The 22,305-nt window shown below is 51.8% G+C and overlaps 1 protein-coding gene across 7 annotated transcripts in view; it reads right to left on the reverse strand.

Annotated features, from left to right (window-relative positions):
* Positions 1-692: 692 nt before the first annotated feature.
* Positions 693-22,305, reverse strand: part of NHSL3 (NHS like 3) — a 69,807-nt gene continuing 48,194 nt past the window's right edge. For 4 of the 7 annotated variants that reach the window (XM_083369264.1, XM_083369266.1, XM_083369267.1 and 1 more), the window contains exons 2-8: positions 21,925-22,086; positions 18,608-18,663; positions 12,807-12,924; positions 10,280-10,396; positions 5,357-8,374; positions 4,826-5,014; positions 693-3,193 (exon numbers count right to left, since the gene is read on the reverse strand). In XM_083369264.1, coding sequence (XP_083225390.1) covers positions 3,171-3,193; positions 4,826-5,014; positions 5,357-8,374; positions 10,280-10,396; positions 12,807-12,924; positions 18,608-18,663; positions 21,925-22,086 — 3,683 coding nt within the window. In that variant the 3' untranslated portion in view covers positions 693-3,170. The remainder of the gene's footprint in view (positions 3,194-4,825; positions 5,015-5,356; positions 8,375-10,279; positions 10,397-12,806; positions 12,925-18,607; positions 18,664-21,924; positions 22,087-22,305) is intronic. The other 3 variants (XM_083369265.1, XM_083369268.1, XM_083369269.1) reach the window with 2 other exon arrangements.

Consider the following 22,305-nt stretch of genomic DNA (forward strand, 5'->3'; position numbering starts at 1 on the left):
CTAATCGGCCCTCAAGAGGTTTTGCTACGATGGATGGTACTCTGAAGCCAATCTGTTGAAATGGCATGATTGTCCCACGCCCCTTGGAAGCCCCTGACCCGTAATTCCTTCAGAATAATTCTTGCTCTTCTGAAAAAAGATGTCAGCTGGGGCTTGCTTGGGGCCCCCAGATCAAGCCGGGGAAGGTTTGGGGCGAAAGAGCCCTTTGCAAACATCCATTAACCTTCAAAATCAAACCCTCCAGAACTTGGCAATTGTCTCCGTTCTGGAGGTTTTCAAGTAGCAAGATGGCTGTCTTGAGCCTGTGAAATTAAGGCAGCTATTCGGCCTCCCTTTTTAAAAGAACCAACGTTCCCACTGAGATTCTATACACTTTGGCAGCCCCATATGCCCCCCTCCTTCAAAGGAGCCGGAAGCAAGCTCACCAGGCCTGGAGGGGCTGCTTGAGCCCATTTCCCAACCACACAACTGAGGCCCTGCCCTTCTGCAGGTCTCGCGCATGCAGTGGATTTTTAAAAGGCAGAATTTGTACCATAATCCCCACCAATCTTGACCTCCTCTCCCACAGCCTTGCGGCCTGATGGTGCTGGCCTCTCGTGGGCCCTGGCACCCGCGCTTCCCTTCTCACCATCCGGGGCAGCCAACCTGCCCTCCGTCTCCCCCTCCTCATATCACAGGAAAGAAGAGTCCGCAAGCAAGCTTTTAATCAGTCCTTTTACAAATGCACATTCATCTTTTTTAAAACAATTGACCTTTTTTTTAAATACAAAAAAAGGAACCCTTCTCTTTCTCTACCATAGTGGAAATCAAATCAACAGACTCCAAAGTTTTCCAAGGTGTGGAGAGCAGCTGCCAGCCGTCCAAAGAAGAGAAAAGTAAAAGGGGGGGGGAGGGAAATTGGGAGGGGGAGGGACAACCAGGCAGAGCTTTTGGGTCTCCTTTGCAGTCGTGAGTGCCTCCCCTGCTGGCTCTCCAGAGCCACCCCCGTCAAGATGGTGCTGCAACCACCTTCTCTGCCTTCTCCCCCCGGCTGAGGCCCCTGCTCTTTGCACATGGGCTGGAGAACAGAGGCCCGGATGTGCACTAGTGGTGTCCAGCCGGACCTCTGGTGCAAACTTAAAACCCTGATCTCCTTGAGGATGGTAGCAAGCCTCCCACAGACCTGGGAAGAACATCTGCCACTGCAGGCACGTGTGGTTGTTTAGGAAGGCAGGAGGGCCCCAGTCCCAGCTCCCCCTTCGCCCTTCTGCAGAGGGTCCCCTCGGAGTCAGCGCCATTTGCTAACTTCTCCAACCAGGTCCACTATTGATGGAGATAATAGGTACTTAGCATCGTTAACTACGCCCAGCCCTTTCCTTGCACTTCTGGCAGGAGACCACAAAACCACCGTTGTCCGCAGCTGCCTCTGCCTGAGCGCTCCCATCTTCCCAGCCAGGCGGCTAGACGTGGGCGTTGCAAGGGCTCTGGGCACTGGAGGGCTCCCGAGATGCCGGGGGCTGCCCTCACCACATTCTGGGTACCACAAAGACCTCTGGGATGAGCCACTGCTGGCCACGCCAGGTGGGGGAGAGGAGACCCTAAGGGCCAGATCGGGACACCCCGAGTCACACCGCCGAGTGTTTCTGGGTCCAGACTTTCCCTTCAGCCAAGGATGGAATTCCCCCCCCCCCCCGCTTCTAGCAGGAGCTGCTTCTCTACACACCCAGCTCCAGCCGCCCCAAAGGAGGGCTATAAATCAGATCCGATTACCGTACTCTGCATCTGCCTGGGCCCATTGGCAAGGAATGGGCAAATTCACCACAAACAGGCGCCACTTGGACTTCTTGGTGGGAGGGGGAGAAGGAAAGTCTGGCCTGAAGCGGTTCCCCTACCCAATTTTCCAGTGGATCCTCTTTTTCTCATGACCGGACTGGAATGTCTTGGTGCAAAACTCAGTGGCTTTTTTGCTCTTTTGGCAGTGAACAGCTGCATTCTAGGCCAGGGCTCAGCAACCTGAAACAGGGAAAGAGCCACTCAGAACCGGTTCCCTCACAAAAGGTAAAACTGGGAGCCACAAAAAATGTGTGCGCATGTGCGTACATGCGCGCATGCGCAGAACAGGGTTTGACTGGATTGGAGCCAAGGCAAGATATGTACCTACCCTGCATATTTGAATTGATTGGTTGAACTTTTTTAGTCCCACTTTTTTTCTTTTTTCTTTTTGGACTGCACATGGCATGAAAGAGCCGCATGCGGCTCCGGAGCCGCGGGTTGCAGACCTGTGTTCTAGACAGTTGCCTGGGCTCGCTAAGCCCTGTCGATGTTGTGTCAGGCGCCTGCTAACTACTCGTGTCCATTGCAAGAAAGCTCAGAGATTCCCCCACTCCCATTGGGGGAGGGGGCTTCCCTAAGGTAGCGTTCACGGCACAGGTGAAGAGAGACTGGGAACAAAGGTGTCTTTTGGCAGTTGCACCATCTTCCAGGCTGCCATTTGTGCTTTTAGCAGGTGCAGGAATCAGCTTCTTTGCAACAGCCAGAATCTGCCCACAGGAGTCCAGAGCAAAACCACCAGCAGGGCCTCTCCTGGGACCCAAGACTGTCCAGGAAGACTGAGCAGGGATTTCCCGCAATGGCCGTCCTCACGTCCCGCTGAGAAAGTGCTTCCATGCCACATGGGTGTGCAAGCGCAGGCCGTTTTCTCCCCCCCCCACTCCCCAAATGCACACTGAATGGCAGCAGACAATGCAACCCATTAAAAAGGCATCTGGGGGGTGAACTGCAACAAGCTGCTCCAGTTTTGACCATCTTCCTGGCAGATGCTGAGTTCTCATCTTATGCTACCTTAAACTGTTTTCTCACACCAAATGGGGACGTGGGGGGTTCAGCATCACCAAACCAAGCAAGACCGACACGAGGTTTGAGGTTTGAGTCCGGGGAGAGACGGAAGAGTAGGAAGGGATGCGGCCCTTTGTCCCCAGGTGCAAAAGAGAGCCACGCTGCTGAGGACTTCCAAGCCAACCTCCTGGCTGCATAAATGTCGAGGCCCCGGCAGACGAAGGCTGCACGTTGGCGTTCTTTTCTCCAGCGCCACCACCGAAGCTCCTCTTCCGGCCCTAAGAGGTCCCTGAGAGTAATTTTATTTTTCAATCCCTGCATCTTGAACGGGCAAATGTCCCTTGCAGGGTCCTCCTTCACACCACCTCCTGTTTTCCATCTGCAAAGAGAGAGTCGCGTTACTTTCACTTCCCAAAAACGGCACGAGATTCTGCAGCCGAATTCAAGAGCCCTGGGCCGAGCCTGTGCCCTCCCAACTTTTGTCATGACTGACTGACATCGCTGCCCATCTCACGTAAGCCTGGCAGCTGGTGGGCACCAGGGTGGGGGCCGTGATGGCCCAGAGCAAATAGCAGCTGTGAGCAGATTCAAACTGGGTGGTGCCTGCAAGGCGCTTTAGGCTCATCTGCAAACCACTCAGAGCTAGGAAGGGACCCCATCAGACCCTCTGCAATGGGCAGGAAAATCAATCAAACCACCCAGGAAAGGTTGCCGTCTGGAGACCCCCACAGGCAGATGTCCCACTGGTCTTCAGATTTTATCACCAGAAGGGTTTTGCCCTGCTTAATGAGGGCAATTGAGACGGAAACTTCCATCTCTAAGCGCATCCTTGTGTGATTAGATTGCTTAGCGACGGCAGTTCAGGCAATCCCCGATTACTGTCACAACTTGAGACTTCCTCTTGGCAATTCCATTAACTTTGCTTGGGGAAGATTGTGAAAAGTGATTGCATCGCTGCAGGACACTACAACCATCAGAACTTTGAGGACCGGTCCTAAAGACTACTTGTTCAGTGCCATCGCAACTTTGAACCACCTCTGTTGAAACAAAGTCTAAGAGCTGCAACTTTAACTGTGGGACGATCACTTAAACACGAGCCAGCAGTGTGCAGCTGCCGCCAAGAAAAGCTAATAAAATCCTTGGTTGTATAAACAAAGGCATCGAATCAAAAGCACATGAAGCATTAGTAGTGCTTTATAAATCCTCAGTAAGGCCACCCCTGGAATACCGCATTCAGTTTTGGTCACCACATTACAAAAAAGAAATGTGCAGAGAAGAGCAACTAAGATGATTAAAGAAAGGTCCGGAGACTAAAACATAGTTGCAGGATTTGGGTTTGGCTAGTCTAGAGAAAAGGACCGGGGGATGGGGCATGATAGCAGCATTCCAGTATTTGAGGGGTTGCCACAAAGAAGAGGGGGTCAAATTATTTTCCAAACCACCTGAAGGCAGGATAAGAAACAATGGGTGGAAACTAATCAAGGAGAGAACCGACCTGGAGTTAAGGAGAAACTTCTTGCAGTGAGATAACGAAGCAGTGGAACAGAAGTTGCCTTCAGACGTTCTGGGCGCTCCATCACTGGAGGTTTTAAGAAGAGACTGGACAGACACCTGTCTGAAATGGTCGTGGGTCTCCTGCTTGAGCAGGGGGCTGGACTAAAAGAAGATCCCTTCCAGTTCTACACCGATTCTGATTTCTGTGGCCATGGGGAAAAACTCTTGAGCCCTTGAGTCCCATTCACAGACCTGGATGCCGACCTCAGTCTGTGTCTGCTCTGCTAAAAGCGGTTTGGTTACTGCACCAAGCCCCAAAGTGGCTTCTTTGGACTCCATGTGAATCCCGCAGGGATGCTACAATGGGTTTAGTATTCGACTTCCGTCCTTATGCCCGAGCAGGCGTACCGTGCTTGAACCAAGCCACAGTACAGCAGAGCATGTGGGACTTAGACATTCATGGGGAGGGACAATGGGTGGACTGCACTTATTATGGGCTGCAGAACCATCTGCTTACCCTCTTTCGACAGCCATTTTGGGTTGTTCTTGGTCTGGATGTACAGTCCCCTTGGCTTCCCGGTTGAGTGGCAAATGAGTCCAAGGAAGGTGACCTTCTCCTTGGTTTCTTCTCTGTACCCAGACCCCAACCTGACTCTGCAGACATCCTTGGTCAGGGGTCTGAATTGGGGGGAGGGGGTGCTGACTCCTGTGATGCGTAACAGACAAACCCACTTTTTTTTGGCAGATAAGAGGGTCTGCCACTGCCTTATTGCAGGATGTTTTCCCAACCAACCTACCCCCTTGGCAACTCCTGATGGTGTCCCCTCCAAATTGTGAGGAGGCTCCACCAGGCTTCCCAAGTCCTCTTTGGCAGCAGGTTTCAAGGGGTGCAGCAAAAATGCCCTATAAAAGCCAGCTTCAGAAACAGAAGTCCCACTACCGCAACCCCCCGGAAAAGGTCTTGGACTTCTTGCTCCACCGAACCCCCCGCAGCTCCCCTGCAACAGGAAGGGCACCCCATGGGACCGTGGGTCTGCGAGCCGCTCACCTTGTCCTGTGGGGCTCCTCCGCAACTGCTTGTCAGGCCCAGCTGGGGGGCTGCCATTGCCAGACTCCAAGGCGGAGCCCACCGTCTTAGTCCTCTCCTCGAGCGCTGGTTCCTCGGCTCCGGAGGGCTTTGGGCTTTGGGGGGAGAGCCTGCGCCCCGGCCCAAGGGAAGGCTTCTTGGCGATGGGAGGGGGGATCTTCTGGGGCTTGGCTGAGCCCTGCAGATGAAGCCCTGGGGCCGCTGTGGATCGCTGGCTGGAGACAGTCATCAATTCGGCCACTAGGTTTTTCTGCAGGCTGGCCTGGGCCTCCGACGAGGATGCGGTTTCCATGACCAGCTTTTTGGGGCTCTTGGCAAAGATGAAGCTGGCGGTGGAGGCAGGGGATTTGTGGAGTGGGGACACCGGACCGTTGCTAGCCGGGGTGCCTGGCAGCGCCGCCCGGCTCCCGGTCTTCCTCTCAGCCATTCCGAGACTCGTGGCTTCCCTGGAAGTTAAGGTGGAGGCCTTCAGGCGCACAGCCTCGTGCAGGGGGTTAAGCCCCTCTTTCGAAGCAGGTTGCCCACACCTCAAGGACAGGGACTTGCGGAGAGGCTTCTGGGGGGCTGAGGGGGCCACCTTCCCATTTGTGGCCATGTTTGCTCTGCTGGACTCCGTGGGGGTCACGGACACCCTGGCTGGGCTGATCCCAGGGCCGTGGGCCTCCACGTCAACGGAGCGCAGGCGGACCATCTGCAGCAGGGAGGGTGTAACGATGGGCAGGCTGGCATCCTCCTTGGGCACCGAGGGGGCCTTGTTGCGTGTAGCAGGCTCCTTCTTGAGGTCGGGCTGGGAGCTGGCGGGCGGCTTCTTAATCTGGGGGGGGATGCTGGAGGGCACCACAAGCCCTGAGGCGGCGGGGGGCCTGGAGCCCAGCTGAGAGCCGGACAGTTCTCCACTTGGAGAAACATTGGGAAGAGGACACGGCTCTGTGCTTGGGGGCGGCAAGGGGAGAATTCCTGGCTGCAGGAAGTTTGCGGGCAGCACCGTGGGGAAGGAGGGAGGCGTTCCTTCTTCCCGCCCTGCAGGGTTGGCTGTTTGGGGATCAGGAGGGGCCCCTTCCTCCAAAGAGGGGGCTTCCCCAGACTCCGTCTGCAAGGGGGGGGGAGGCAGCAGGAAGCAGGCCTCGTCTGGCGGAGGGAAGTCAGCCATGGACAGATCCTGCTCGTCCAGCAGGGGCGGGGGCGGAGGGAGCCATAGGGGGTCTGTGGAAGCCCCCAGCTCAGCCTCGGAGGGAACCAGCGCAGCTCCAGGGGCCTCAGGCCTCGGCTCGGCCTTCTTCACAGGGGGCGGAGGGGGGTGGTATGCTGGTGGAGGGGATGGTGGGGGTGAGCCCTCCTTGGTGAGAGGGCCGGGCTGCTTGGGGGCTTGGCTGCCAGGAGGCAAAGGGGCCACCGTCCCTTCCTTGCTCTTTGGCTCGCTGGGGGGTGGGGAGAAGGGAGCCGGGACTTTTGGATGGGGAGGGATCACAAAGCGGTCCACATAACGTGGGGCACCAGGAGAGGCCAGGAGGGAGCCGGTGGAGGGCGGGGCCGTCCCTTCAGGGGGCGCAGGGTCGGAGGCCAAGGAGGAGAGGGAGGTCAGGGAGGAGGAGGAGAGTGAGGGTCCCGGGGACTGTAGGGAGCAGACGCGCTCCGGCTTCTTTGGCTGCGGCCTCTTCTTTCCTGGGGACACGGCGTGGCAGAGGGGGCTTTTGGGGTGCAGTGTGGGGGTGCCGCTCTGGCTGGAGTAGCCGCTCGAGGGAGACATGGTGCGGCCGAAGCGATGGGGAGAACCGGGCTCCTGGGCCTCGCTCCCGTCAGTCTCCCGCAGCTGGCTGACCCTCCCTGGGCTCCGGGCAGAGAGATCTGGTGAGCAGGCCAGACTGCTGGACTGCAGGCTGCTGGTCCCACCCAAGCCGACGGGGGAGAAGACGTCGTCCTCGTTGGCCAGGCTGGGGCACTGGGCACCTTCCCGGTGGGGCCTCCGCTCCGGCTTGGGAGGCAGCCCCGTTCCTCGGGGCGCCCCTTCGGCTTCCAGCTGCTGGGCCTTCTGGTGCAAGGAGTAGGTCCTCCGGGGGGGCAAAGGGGCCACCTTCATCTTCCGGAGTGAGAGACTCCGGCTCGAGGAGCGGTCACTGCGCACGCTTGCATCGTCCGAGCCCTCGGCTACGCTGCTGGTGCTGTAAGTGGGCGAGGCTCGCCCGCTGCTCCCTGCTAGCTGCACCCCCAGCAAGCTGGGAGAAGCCGGGGCAGCTCTGGCTGGTCTGGAACTGGCAGGGCTGGCAGAAGCGAGCCAGTCAGGCGTGCCTGCAGGGGGGTCCCTACCACTTGGCCTGGCCTCATCCTTCTGGCCGCTGGGGCCCCCACGGGAGGAGATGGTGGATGCGTTGGAGACGATGGTCTCAGTGGACTGCGAGTGGCTCCAGTTGTCACTGGAGGAGGAGTGCTCACGGCTGCGGGGGGCGGCGGGGAAGTGACCTGTGGAGCGCACCGAGAGGGCCGGGCTGGCGGTGGCCAGGCTGCAGCGGCTGAGGGTGCGCACCCGGTTGCAGGACAGAGCAATGACATCCACCATGGGCGGCAAGATGGCGTTGGGAATAATCTTGGAGAGGTAGGTGCCCTGTGGCGAGATGGACATGACCGGGCTCAACAGCTCGGGAGAATTGGGCTGGGTGGTCATCCAGGGAACAGCCAGGGACTTGGGCCTGGCCACAGGAGACAGTTTGGCTGCCGTCTTGTGGCCCAGCACTGAGTCGTCATAGTAGAGGCGGCTGATGTGCTGTTGGAGGGCAGCCTCTGAGGAACGGGCCTCCAGGGCTTGCAGGGAGACGTGGGCCCCCTCCTTGGGAAGGGCGGTGGCAAGCGGCTTCCCATCGACAGTGGGGATCTGGATGGCAGGGCCGGGCAACTGGCTGCCATTCACCAGGGGCTGCGGTGTCGGGCCAGCTCTGACGGCAATGCTGCCGGGACGTTTCGTGGAGTCACGCCCGTTGCTCAGGCCTGTGGGCAGAAAGACAAATGGGCACCAACCGAAGACAGAACTGAAGAAGGAATGACTGGGCCAAGGCTGGACCTCCATCCCACAAATGCTCTGCTGGCCCCCTCGCTCAACATTGGAGGAACCCACGCCAGTTCCAATATCACAGCTGGTCTAGGCCTGGCATAGCAAGAGCAGCACTTCACAGCCCTCTCTAAGCGGTTTACAGAGTCAGCCTATTTGCCTCCAACAATCTGGGTCCTCATTTTACCAACCTCGGAAGGAAGGACGGCTGAGTCAACCTTGAGCCTGTCAGGATCGAACTGCTAGCAGTGGAATGCAGAATTAGCCTGCAATGCTGCATTCTAACCACTGCACCACCACAGCTCTATGCCGGTTGCATGAACCCAGCCATAAAAGTTGCAGCCTGTGCTTTTGGCTTTGGCTCAGTGTGACGTGCGAATCCGGCCCTGATTATGCACAACTAAGCCCAAAGGGGAACTCTGTGACACAATCTCCAAAACATCTCCAACCTTCCAGGAGTGCCCTGCCACGATGCGAGGATGAACATATCCTCAGGACCAACTAACTGTCTGGTCCACACAATACTCGAAATACAAGGGCTGTTGGGTAACATTATTCCCAAGGTAGTCAGACTGGCATAAAACAATGGCCTGGTTCATATCACATGCCTAGAAAGGGGCTGAGTTTCTATGACAAGCTGAACCACAATCCACTCGGCCCCAATTTACTTGTGACAAGCATTCTCTGTGCAAAGCCACTACCCACCCCAGTGTGGCTGTTCTGGCCACCATGCAATCTGCTGTGGGGTCACCCACTCCCTGACGGGCCCTTGGAAAAGATCCGGTCCAAACCATCAAAGGGGGCAGGGAAGGGTCAAACAGCAGGCATCTCACTGGAAAGCCAACGAGGACAAAGGCCCACAAAATGGGGTTGACGTTTAGGCTTGCCTTAAAGAAAAATCTGGAGCAAAAAAACTGCTACAGCACAACTTAGATGCAATTTTGCAGCAGAACAAGTCCAGAACTTTCCATTGCTTTCATTATGAAATTTATATTCTGCAATGAAGAGAACTTCTTCCAAATGAATGATGCTTAAAGCAACATCTATACTAAAGTGGTAACTCTAATGGCCAGTACGTAAAAGTTGCGCGCCTGAAAAGCCAGCAAAAATGGCAGCATCTGCCAAGACCCCCTGAGCAGCCGAGATTCAGGCCCTGGTAATGAAAGTCAGCTCAGCTTCAGGGAGATGCTGTCTGGCCCGAGGGGGCTTCCCAGAACCGATGTCCGAGGACGGCTGATCAAAGCTGTTTCTCCTCTGTGAAACTAACAGCGGTCCTCTTAGTGACCAGTCAAAATTAAGACAGGGCTTCAGGGTACTCACGACCCAATTCTGAAGTTCTGACAGCCAGCTGCAGCCTCCCCAAAGTCGCATGACCGTATTTTGTGCACTTGGCAACTGGCCTGCACTTATAGCCACTGACATCATCCAGTGGTCACTTACGTTTCGAGATGTTTTTGCCAAAAATGGCATTTACTTCTGGTTTTCGGCAAAATTGGCCCGTTGTGAACTATTGGTTTGCATAACAAGAGCCACTAAAAAGGTCAGTCCCATTGGCAACCTGCTTTATGACTGTCATGACAGGTCTGTAACAGGCAGGCTCCATTATGGCCCTAAATTGAGGACTACCTGTAATACCATCCCCCACCCCAGGTGCTCTGTTGCAATCCCAGCTCCCCTGGGACTCGGGGGGGGGGCAGGTCCCTTCCCCAGAGCCTCAGCTAGGCCAGCCGTTGGGGGCCCTGGATCCCTCTTCCACGGCCTCAGCTGAGCGAGCCTTGGGGTCTCCTCCTCCTCCAGGCTCTCTCCCCCTCCCCCTGCCCGGTCCAGCCTGGCCAGCAGCTCACCCAGCTCCTGCTGCACATGTTGGGGCAGCCCCAGGACTGTGGTCCTCCGCTCTCTCCGCCGCTTTTCTCCCTTCCCAGATGATTTCGGAAAGGAATCGTGTGGTCGGAAGGTGGAGCCTGGAAGCGGCCAGCAGCAAGGACAAATGGAGGGAAGAAGCAAAAGGAAAGGAAAACGGTCACCAAACGTCAGCAGCAAAGCCTCAGCGTTGATTGGCAGTCCCCCCCCCGAAGGGTATTTGTGCCAACATGTAAGATTAAACTAAATTGATGCATGCCACACTTACTTTCCTTAAAAGTGAAAGGCAAATGTTGCAAAATCCAAAGGGGCAAAGAATTCAGACTTTTTCCTCTTGTAAGTGATTTCACAGAATCATAGAAGAGACCTTGGAGGTCTTCTGATCCAAGCCCCTGTCGAAGGCAGGGGACCTTCTTAATTTATTAAATTTATTGGCCGCCCATTTTACCACAGGGAAATTCTGGCCAGCTTACAATGTCTTAGACTTATACCATCCTGTGCAGTCTCTTCTTGAAAAAACTCCAGTGATGGAGCACCCACAATTCCAGGAGGCAAGCTATTATATTGGTTAATTGTTCTCAATGTTAGGAAATTTCTCCTTAGTTCCAGGTTGCTTCTCGCTTTAAAGAGCTTCCACCCCTGGTTCTCGTCCTGCCTTCTGGCGCCTTGGAGAATAAACCCACACCCTCCTTCCTGTGGAGGCCCTCCAAGGATTGGAAGATGCTATCAGATCTCCCTTTAATCTCTCACACCGGAGGAGACCAAATGGTACCCTGCCTGCCTGCCTGAACCAGATGCCCCCCTTGAGCAGAAATGTCTCCACAACCATAGAACTAAAACCAGGACCAAATACATTAAACACTCTATAAAAAACATAGTTTTCGCTCTTTAGAGTCCTGAGGCCTGAAAAATCACTGTTGTTTATCAACTACAAAAACATGTCCCACCAACACATCCTTAAACCATTCAACCTACTTCCAGTAGGATCAAACATTTCAACCTGGTGAAATTTCGGATCAATGCTCTTAACCTGTCTAATAATCCAGAAGTCAAACTAAAACATTCCTGGATCAGAGGCTACCCATCCCGTTGAACTCCCCCCCCCCCAAAAGGGAGACCACCAACTAACTCTCTGGGTAGGCAGTTCCCTGGCTGAACATCTCTTCCAATCTTTATTCCAAACAGAGTCTGTCTTTCTGTACCCGGAGACCATTATCTCTGCTCTCCGGACAACAGAGAAACACAATTCGTGATCTTCTTCTGCAGATGGACTGGTTGTGAGAAAGGGCCTGGGAGATGGGAAGAAGGAAGGCTACCTGGGGAAGGGTCAGAAAAGAGAGAGAGAGCAGAGCCCACAGCTGTATAATGGGTAGACCAAGAGCTTAGAAGGACCCTCACTCAGGCTGTAAAGGAGATTAACCAATCAATCAGAATAGAGCTGGAAGGGACCTTGGAGGTCTTCTAGCCCAACCCCCTGTTCAAGCAGGAGAGACTACACCAGGGGTGTCAAACCACCGGCCCACGGGCTGGACGCATCATCCGGAAGCCACACCCACCCCATTGCCGGCAATGGCAAAAAGGCTCCGATACGTCACGTGACGACGCAATTTCGACATGTCTGCTCTACACCATTTCAGACAAGTGGCTGTGCAGTCTCTTCTTAAAAGCCTCCAGCAACGGAGCACCCACAGCCTCTGGAGGCAACTTCTGTTCCACTGGTTAGCTGTCCTCATCGTTAGGAAGTTTCTCCTTAGTTCCAGGTTGCTTCTCTCCCAGATTAGCTTCCATCTGTTGTTTCTTGTCTTGACTTCTGGTGCTTTGGAAAATAAGTTGACCCCCTCCTCCTCGTGGCAGCCTTTCAAATATTGGAAGACTGCTATCATGTCTCCCCCCACCCCCAGTCCTTCTTTTCTCTAGACTAGCCAAACCCAATTCCTGCAACTGTTCTTCATGTGTTTTAGTCTCCAGGCCTTTGCTCTTCTTTGGAAGATGGTGGGAGATTGGTACTTCCAGACTTGCAAGATTGATGTCAGCCTGCCCAGACAGACCAGGCAGGAAACATGACCAGATAAGCTCATTCTACTTTCCCGTAAAGCCACATTAACAGAACCTTGCAAGGCTAGAAGTGCAATTCTCCTGCCATCCGCTTTACAGCCCAGGAATCTCCTTTTCGGCCCCCTTTGGAGCATCTTTCTCGCCCACTGTGGAGCTGCAGGCAGGCTATGCCCTCTCTTAGCGGACCGTTCCTAGGCAGCCTCTCTTGGCCCCAACATTCCCCACATGGTGTCCTCTTTTCTCTCATGGGGTTAAAGGCCCCAGTTCCCTCCATCCCTCTTCCGAGGGCCACTTCTGCTTCCACAGGCTGTGATGGAGAGGCTGCTGCAACTGACCTTTCCACTGGCCCTTTCCGTCTTCCAGAGGGCAAGCTACCCTGGTTCAGCAGGTGACCCCCTTGGAGCCCAGAGCCCAGACCCCTCTTCCCTGCCCCAGGACGGTTGTGCTGGGTGGTACCTTTTCTCTGGATCATCTCAGAGCGGACAGACATGGCATCTTCGGAGGCATTTTCCGTGGCACACGAGGAGGCTTGGCTTTGGATGGAAATATCATCGCCCTCAGTGGACTGGGACTGCTTGTCAAAAGGGAGGACAAAAAAGTGAACAGTGGGTTGTTTTTTTTAAAAAAAGCTGTATTACATATACGAATATAAAGCAATTCAATTTTAAAATCAAATTGAAAATAAAGATGGTTTACAAACCGATCAAAAATTGAAAAAAACATTGATAGAAATTCCGTATTAAAATGTCTTCTATCAGTTTGGAAACGGAAATCCGTGTTTTTTGTTGTTGTTTTTTTAATCCCATTTATATCCCGCCCTTCTCCGAAGACTCAGGGCAGCTTACAATCTAAAGCACAAATCAATGTGCTTAGCAATAGCCTTCATTCTATGTATAAGCCTGCTTATTAGGGCTTTCAGGCCCCCCCAGCAGCATTATTACAAAGTCAGCTTATTGCCCCCAACAATCTGGCTCCTCATTTTACCTACCTCGGAAGGATGGAAGGCTGAGTCAACCTTGAGCCTGGTGGGACTCGAACCTGCACTAATTGCAGGCAGCTGGTGTTACTTAAGGAGGCATTAGCCCACTGCTCCACCAAGACCCGTTGTTGAGAATCCACAAGCATATCTTAAGGCAGTGTTTTCCAACCCTGACAACTTTAAATTGGGTAGACTTCAACTCCCAAAATCCCCCAGCCTGCATGAAGTCCCCCTTTTTAAAGTCCAATAGCATGCCAGGCAGCGGATTCTGGGAGTTGAAGTCTACCCCACTTAAAGATGCCAAGGTTGGGAAACACTGTCCCAAGGCTTATCCTCCACCAGGGAATCTTTCTGAGAGCCCCGGGGGCTGCCCAAAGGCACTCAATCGTACAGGGCAAGAATCTTGTAGCCGAAAAGCAGGACAAAATTTGCACCCCGGCTGGTTCTCTTCTTTCTTGCCTTCATGAAATAAAGAATTACACGAGGAAGCAAGTTCCAGCCCCAGGCAGAAGCATTTCATTTGCCCACCAGATGTCTATGGAGATTCTCAATCATCCAGCTGTCCCAAAGATGCTTTTGTCACGAGGCAACTGGACTTTCTTGTTTTTCTTTGAAAGAATGCAAATGACCAGCTGTCTACAAGGAGTATAAATCCTATTCCCCACCATCCAGTCAGAGCTGAAGAAGCTTCTTGGATAAGAAGCGAAAAGTCTTCAAAGAAAAACAAGAAAGTCCAGTTGCCTCGTGAAAAAGCATCTTTGGGATTTGCCCACTAGGTGGCGCTACCTGGCTGCCAGCACCTTATTGATCCTACAGGAAAAAGCCTGCAGGTGTTCTTACCTGCTGCTTTCAAGGGCACAAAGCTTTGAAATCCAAGGGCCATAAAAATGGTGCGAATTGTAATGAGACTGCCTTGGTTTTCCATACAGGCAATCCTTGACTTATGATTAGTCGCTTAGCAACTGTTCCAACTATGATGGACTAACCTGGGGCTATTTACAATCCGAATTCAAACTCTGAGAGTCAGGGCCCACTAGTCATGTGACTGAACTTCGGGTGCTCGGCAACCAGGACATATTTATAGACGTTTGCAACAACCTAGTCAGTGCTGGGATTCAAATATGTGAACAACCGGTTGTCTGTGTGGATGCCACTTATGGAAGTCCATTCTGGGACTGGGCAACAAAAAATTACCGTAGCTACCGGTTCTGCCAAAGTGGTGTGAACTGGCTGAATCCCACCGCTGCCTACAGTCCCATGACCAGGTTTCAACGGTAGTTTTACTCAAAATTGGTTTACTTCTGGTTTTCAGCAACAAAGTCATACGATGAGGTGAGTTTCAAGTGTGATTTTTATGACCTTTTTGTGCAGCAGTTGTTAAGTGAACACTGCAGTTGTTAAGCTGGCTGCAGAATTCGGGCAGAATCTCAAGCTGCAGCTCTGGGAATTCTGCTCAGTTACTCTTTGGCTGTCCTACCCCCAAGAGGGGCTGCAGGTACCCAGATTTTCCTTGATTTCCACAAGGCTGCATGTTTCCAATGAATCAAGATGTCTTTTTGAAATCTGGGGTGGCAGTGAAGGACTGCAGACTGGGAGGCTGGGTTCTTAGGCTTTAGGCACGAAAGCCAGCTGGCTGACCTTGGGCCAGTGCCTCTCTCTCAGCCCGACCCACCTCACAGGGTTGTTGTTCTGGGGAAAAGAGGGAGGAGCAAGGAGTAGGTTGTCTGTTCCCCACCTTGAGTTATATGTTAAAAGGGCAGGAAATAATCATCTTGCAGCTGGAGCTGCTTCAATGAATTAAGTAGCATCGCCTTACAGTTTCTGGTGAACAGGTTTTTTCCCAAACCATAAACCTGGACAGGGGTAACTAAGGGTAGCTTTGTGTGAGTCAGAAATGTCAACATGGCAGTCCTGACTGCACAATCCAAGCCCAGCCCTTTTATTCTATTAGTGTAAAGAAGAGGTGGGACTTTGGCCTTACAGTCACGCTGCCCTCTTGACTATTTTGCCCCCCCCCAGTGGACGCCAGGGCTGTGAGGGCAGCAGCCCTTCTGGCCTGCATCCACATACCTGGCTTGGGAGTTTTTGTTTTCACTTTTAAGGATTTTTATTGAAAATGCTTAAAAATAATAACAGTAAAAGACAATACAAACTAAACTCAGAAAGAGAAAGAAAAATAAAGAATAGAAAGTGCAAGAAAAAAGGAAAAAGGAAAAAAATAATAGAAATATGTGAAGAAATGATTTCTTATCCTTCATTACAAGTATAAAGCAAAGCCCCTATAAGTATCTCATCCAAATATCTCTTCTTCCCATAGTAGGCAACCTCAGCTCTTTTATGACTCATGGACTTCAACTCCCAGAATTCCTGAGTCAGCTATGCTATGCTGACTCAGGAATTCTGGGAGTTGAAGTCCATGAGTCATAAAAGAGCCGAGGTTGCCTACCCCTGCCACAGACCATCCCTTATCCGTACACAAATCCATAAAACGTTAACAGTTCAGTCCCGGTGTCAGTAAAAAGTCCATCAAGGGTTCCCAGAGCTTTATAGAAACATGTTTGTTTTAACCTTGGCCAGCCAAATCAGCTTTGAACTCCTTCTTTTGCTTCTTGGTCTTCTTTCATTCATTCAAACATTGTTGTTGATTTGATCGTTCTTCAGTTTTTCTTTCTCCCATTTCATAGGCTTCTTTGAGGCTTTAGCAAATATCTTTTGTAAATCCAGTAAGGGGTCATTATCCAGGTCATTTTCTTGCCTTAGGGGGCGTGATGAAAGTCAACAGTCCAGGTTTGAGACCCGAGTGCTGAACAACAGGGTGGGTGCCCATTGAGGACTATCTGTGAAACTATTAACTAACCATGAGGAATCCTTAACATTCCGCAGTGAGCTACTTGCTGAGTGCAAGGGAGTTGGGTATCCGAAAAACAGGCAAGGAGTGTTCCCAACCAAGCTTATTCAGTCCTAGCAAGCCAGAATTCCAAAAGATTTTTACTGCTGTTGTTATTGACTCAGACAGATACTTTTCTGTGGAACAAATATTCTACTTTTTAGAAAGTTCTCTATATTATTATCATTAAGCTGACAGCCCCGGCTCAAGACCTGAGCGCCGTGTGATGGGGTGAGCTCCCGTTTCTTGCCCCAGCTCCTGCCCACTAAGTTCAAAGGCATGCAAATGTGAGTAGATAAATAGGCACCACTTTGCAGGGAAGGTAACAGCATTCTGTGTGCCTTTAGCGTATAGCCATACTGGCCACAAGACCATGGAAAATGTCTTCGGACAATGCGGGCTCCCTTAGCCAAGAAACGGAGATGAGCACCAGACCCTAAAGTCGGACACGCCTGAACAAGGAAACTTTTTTCTTGCCTTATCGTTTGTATTTTAACTGTCACCCATGTCTTATAAAACACATGTCAAGCTATGAACCCTACTGTCTTTTAAGACCGCTGCGTGCTTCTGGCTTGACCGCAGAGTGGGGAGGGAGACGGGGAGAAATTTGGATCCACAGGTCACCTGAGAGAGCTGGAACTGTGGAAGGGTTGTTTTGGCCAACCAAAGTTTCTTCTCCTAACAATTACTGGGAGACGTCTTGGACAATGTGACCCGAACAGTCAGAGAGGAGAGGAGGAGATTCCATCTTTTAACTAACTGGCTTCCTGCCATTTCTTCAGAGCTAGCTTTCACTTTCATCCTGCGGGTTTGATGCTGCCAATAAAGTTTACATTAGAGAATGAAATGGCTCTGGTGTTTTTCTGAGTTGGGTTTTCCAGCCGGAGGTTGACACCTCATTTTTTAATTTATTTTTTTAATTTTTCAACAATATCTTTAACTTCTCGGCATCAGATCAGGTTTGTTTCAGCTCTTTATCGGTGGCTCTTCCAAAGTATTCTATTTCACTGTCATTTCTCCTTTGACATCATTTGAACAATGTCTATCACTGAAGCAGACTTCATTGCTTCCATTGTAGCTGCTGGTTTTTGTCCCTCTTCTTCAAAAAGCTCCTGGAGTTATTTCAAATGGCAGACTGTTTTCTGACATTCTGTCCCAGTACTGACCTTGTATGTTCAGAACCGTTAGTCCTCACCACTGTAGCATCCAATTTCTAAAATCATAAAAGTCTGAAATTTCTCTTTTACCCTAAAGTAGGGTAAATAACTTAGTTTACATGAAAGTGCTGTTTATTTATACAATTATCTCCTGGTGCTCAAAACCGTGGGAAACCACCCTCCTGTCGTCTCCTCACAAGGAACAGCTGCTTGGAGCACAAGTGGATGATCTCCCGGTCTTGTCCTTATCCAGAGAGGTTTCATGCTACTTATTTGCTCACAGCTTTAAGCACCATCATCACCGTCTCCCCTTATTCAGAGACATGTCAACATGCCATTCCTCATCCAGGAGGCCCCAGAACCTTGGAGGGTTTCTTTTCCTCCCCCCACCCCTTTTCCCCCCCTTGTTGCTGTAAATCTTAATATATTATTTTATTTTGATGCAATTATATTTGTAAAACATTAATTGAAGATTATTAGCTTCAGTTCAAGAATGTTTAGGGTAACCTAAGACTATGGAGGAGAAAGAAAGGAGAAAGAAGTATTACATCTATATTAGTTACAATTTGGGATGTTACTGAGAGTACAATTATTCATCCAGAATGTAATATTACTGTACATTAGGGCGGAAAATCGATGCTGATTGTATCAAGGTATTTGATACATAATCAAGGTTTTGGTCTTGGGCTAATTACATAGCATTAAGGTCTCCACTGTATTGTTACTTAGTGTTTTGTGCACAGGTTAATAAAAGAAAAAATAGACAAACAAAGCAAATTTAACACCTTCCAAAAAGAGGCGTCGGGAAGAGGATGGGAGCAACTGACTCCTGGCAAGAGGCTAAGCAGCCATGGGGAGCTCCGGAGGGACAAAGTACAGCTGGCTAAAGGCAAGGCAAACATTCCCAGAGATGCAGCAGGGAGGGGGAGACACTCCCCCAAAGGGTTTGGGTGGCTTCGGTGGGAGAGAGCCTGTCCTAAGCCCCGTGCCCTGCCACCTCCCTTGTCAGCCAGGCAAGGTTGACAGAAGGGGTCAGACAAGAACTCCCCAGCTGCCTTCCCAAGTGGCTGCGCTTGCAGGACACACTAGGCCCAAAGAAGAAGGGCGCCCTGGGGAGGCAGCTGTAGCCCAGCAAACCTGGGAGGGCCCAAGAGGGCACAGCAGCTGCGGCTGCACAGGGTGTGCATGGCATAGGGATATGGGGTGGGGGCCGGGAGGCAGGCAGGCGACTTACCTGGATACTGCTGGTCTCGCTGTGGTCCCAGATCTTCCTGGCCTTCTTCTGTTTCTCTGGAATACAACAGGACAGACACAGCCATCGATCAGCTAGAGAAGGCCCGGAGGCCCCCAGACCACGATCTGCAGAGTCTGATTGCAGAAATGGTAACACTAGAAGCTCCCTTGAGCTATAAGCCCCCAACCACTGGTGATCAGAAGCTGCACTGGGGGGCAGCATGAAGATGCCGGAGGTCGCTGGCTCTTTAAAGAGTCGGGCCCACCAGCCCTGGACTCCGGGGTGGCTCTGACACTGGCCCAGCCGCTCTGCGCAGCTGCAGAGGATTCTGCTTGCTTGGTCTCCGTTGAGGGCGGAACCAGCAGATAAATGTTTCACCTAAAGAGTGTGTGTGTGTGTGTGTGTGTGTGTGTGTGTGCGCGCACACACTCAACCTAAAAAAGTGTGTTGTAAAAAAGTGGATCATGCATTTCTTCCCATCAGTTCTCATTTAGCTGGATGGAAGACAATCTGTGTTTCGAGCATTATTGCAAAGGAGAAAAGAATTCCAGGTATCTCATGGGTGATGTTTAGACGGTAGGTATCTAAAGTAGTCCAGATACATCTCTTGGGGAGAGAATGCATCACCACGTCAACGGAATGGAATGGAACGGAACAGAATTTGGAAGGAACCTTAGAGGTCTTCTAATCCAACCCCCTGCTCAAGCAGGAGACCCTATACCATTTCAGACAAGTGGCTGACCGGTCTCTTCTTAAAAACCTCCAGTGATGAAGCACCCACAACCCTCTGGAGGGAAGCTGTTCCACTGGTTAATTGTCCTCACTGTCAGGAAGTTTCTCCTTAATTCCAGGTTGCTTCTCTCTTCGATCAGTTTCCAACCACTGTTTCTCCTCCTTCCCTCTGGTGCTTTGGAGAATAATTTGACTCCCTCCTCTTTGTGGCAGCCCCTCAAATACTGGAACACTGCTATCACATCACCCCTAGTCCTTGTTTTCTCTAGACTAGCCAAACCCAAGTCCTGCAGACGTTCTTCGTATGTTTTAGTCTCCAGCCCTTGGATCACCTTAGTTGTTCTTTTTTGCACCTTTTCCAAAGTCTTTGTCATGTGGTGACCAAAACTGGGTGCAGCATTCCAGGGGTGGCCTTACGGAGGCTTTATAAAGCACCCCCTGCCTCTCAAAGAGGCCAATGCTGCCTCACGGACCCTTCCTGGCCAACCACAGCCCCAGATGCCCTGGGCCTAGCAGACAGGCGGCTAAACTAAGAGCCCAGAGAATTTGTCCCCTTCCTCGGGAGTCACTGAGAGACTCACCCAGATCCCTGCACCAGAGCAAGCCCCTTTCAAATCTGTCAGATACACCAGGCTGGAATCCAACTCAGGGCCTATCTATAGGTAACTGTTCAAACGAGGGACTTAGGACCAGGGCTTACGGTTGCTGACACTGCAGTACACGATCGTAATTCACATACTTGGCAACCAGCTCACCATTATGATGGTCACACAATCATCATTTGTGACCTTCCCTGTCCGCTTCCAACAATCAAAATAATTGGAGAAGCCAACAAGTTGCCTTTGCCACTTTTTTGCCCACCTGTCTACACTCCATAATGCACCCCTGCCTGCCGCTCTAGGTTGCTGGCCTGCCTCTGGCCACGGTCCTTGCTTAATGACGATGACAAGGACTGCTGGGATTGCCATCTCTGAGCAATGAAGTCATGTGATATCCCACTTTACAATCAGTTGTTCTCCAAGAAAAAACTCTAGGCAGCTTAAGTCTCAAATTCTGCTCCCGCCAAAGCCCACCATTGTCTGGTTTCCCCCCCCCCCCCCCCCGCCCCCGGTGCCATCCCATCACCCTGTGATTCCACTTAGGGAAGGCAGAACCATTTCAGAGTTCAGGCAAGGATGTCCTCTTCGTGACGTCATCTCCTCCGTCATTACCTAAATTGCACAAAATTACATGGCCCAATTTAGCCCTCGGAGCGTCCGGCCCCCTCCCCCACCCACAAAAGGCCCCTGGCCTTTGGAAACAAGCAAAGAGCCCTTTTGCCCGGGTGCCTCAGCTGCAGCCTCGCCAACACCGAGCAGAAGCAGGAGACCTTCCGTCCGCGAGACCCCGACCCAACTCCCAGGCTCTGAAAGGCATACAGAGAAGCCCCTTCACAAATCATGCATAAAGGAACCCCTTCCCCACAACTGAGAGAACAAAACAGAGGGTGGCCCACAATGCATTTGGTTTGTTTTTGTTTTTCATTTCATGTGAATTTATATTCTAGGGGGCAAAGGGACCTGTGCCTTAATTTTATGTGAAACCTACATGCTGCACTTAACACTGAAAAAAGGTATTATTTTTTACTAGTCCCATGAATTTTATCCCAAGAGATCAGTGAAATTTTTGAACCGTGAAACCAAGAGTTGGCCACACATTTCTCACAATGGCATGTTCAGACTCTCATATTAAACAAAATTATCCTGGCACCGCTTAATTTTGGGGAATTCTGGGTTGGAAACTGACCAAAAGAGAGAAGCAACCTGGAATTAAGGAGAAAGTTCCTAACAGTGAGGACAACTAACCAAGTTGCCTCCAGAAATCGTGGGCGCTCCATCACTGGAGGTTATTAAGAAGAGGCTGGACAGTCACTTGTCTGAGATGGTATAGGTTCTCCTGCTTGAGCGGGGGGCTGGACTAGAAGACCTCCATGGTCCCTTCCAGCTCTATTCTACATGAGAATGCTGAAATTTGTTAGTTTTCAGAATCCCCTGCTTGAGCTCTGCAGTGAGATTTAAAGCCCTTTTTAATCTGCAATGGGGCAGCCAGGGGCTCACGAGACAAGCCTGAGAAGCCTCTGAAGAAAACTGCAATTCTAAACTTCCTTTGGGCTTACCAAGGGTTAAACAAAAAGATGGATTTTCAGAGGAATTTCCTGACTTGAGCCATGGAGACAGGCCCACCCGTTGGGGCAGCTTAATAGACTGATTCCTGCACCCGACTGACCCGTAAGGGCCATCTGAATCCACAAATTCTGTGTTCTTCATTCCACAAATCCAAATATGGATGCACAGACAACAGCTGAGTTTTCAGCCCAACGTTTCTCAGTCTCCTGCCAAGCAGGACCCATTGCACATCTTGAGGGCATCAGGCTGGGAGAGGCTGGCCAGTGCCACGTGCACAGCTGCTGGCTTTGAGATGTGATGCTAAGCAAGGAAAGCTGTCACATCAGTGTGGGGCGAGCCCTCCAAGACAGCAAGCAGCTCCAAAGCCGACCCCCACGAGGCCTCCCCAGCCCCTCCGGCCACCAACCCAGTCAGCGCTACCTAGACTCTGCAAGGACTTGAGTCCCGCCTGCGCCTGGATGTGCAGCTCCTCCAGATGTTGGGGGCGGCTGCTGGGGAAGAACACGTTGTCCGGCTGGTCTTCTACAGCCTTGTACTGGACGTTCAGCCGCTTCTGCTCTTTCTCCGCCTGGGCAGCAGCACCTGGAAACACAGAGGGGAAGAAGAGACCTCAGACTGAGCAGGCAAATGAGGACCCATTTCTCACACACACACACACACACACACACACACACACACACACACACACACACACACAGCAGCAGCAAATAGAAGGCAGAAAAGCTTCAGAGCCTTTCCTGATCTGGGCAGGCAGCAGCTCTGCACGGTGGCAGGAGGGAAGGTCCTTCCCACCAAGGGCTG

This window comes from Vipera ursinii (genome assembly GCF_947247035.1).
Source record: "Vipera ursinii genome assembly, chromosome: 9".
NCBI lineage: Eukaryota > Metazoa > Chordata > Lepidosauria > Squamata > Viperidae > Vipera > Vipera ursinii.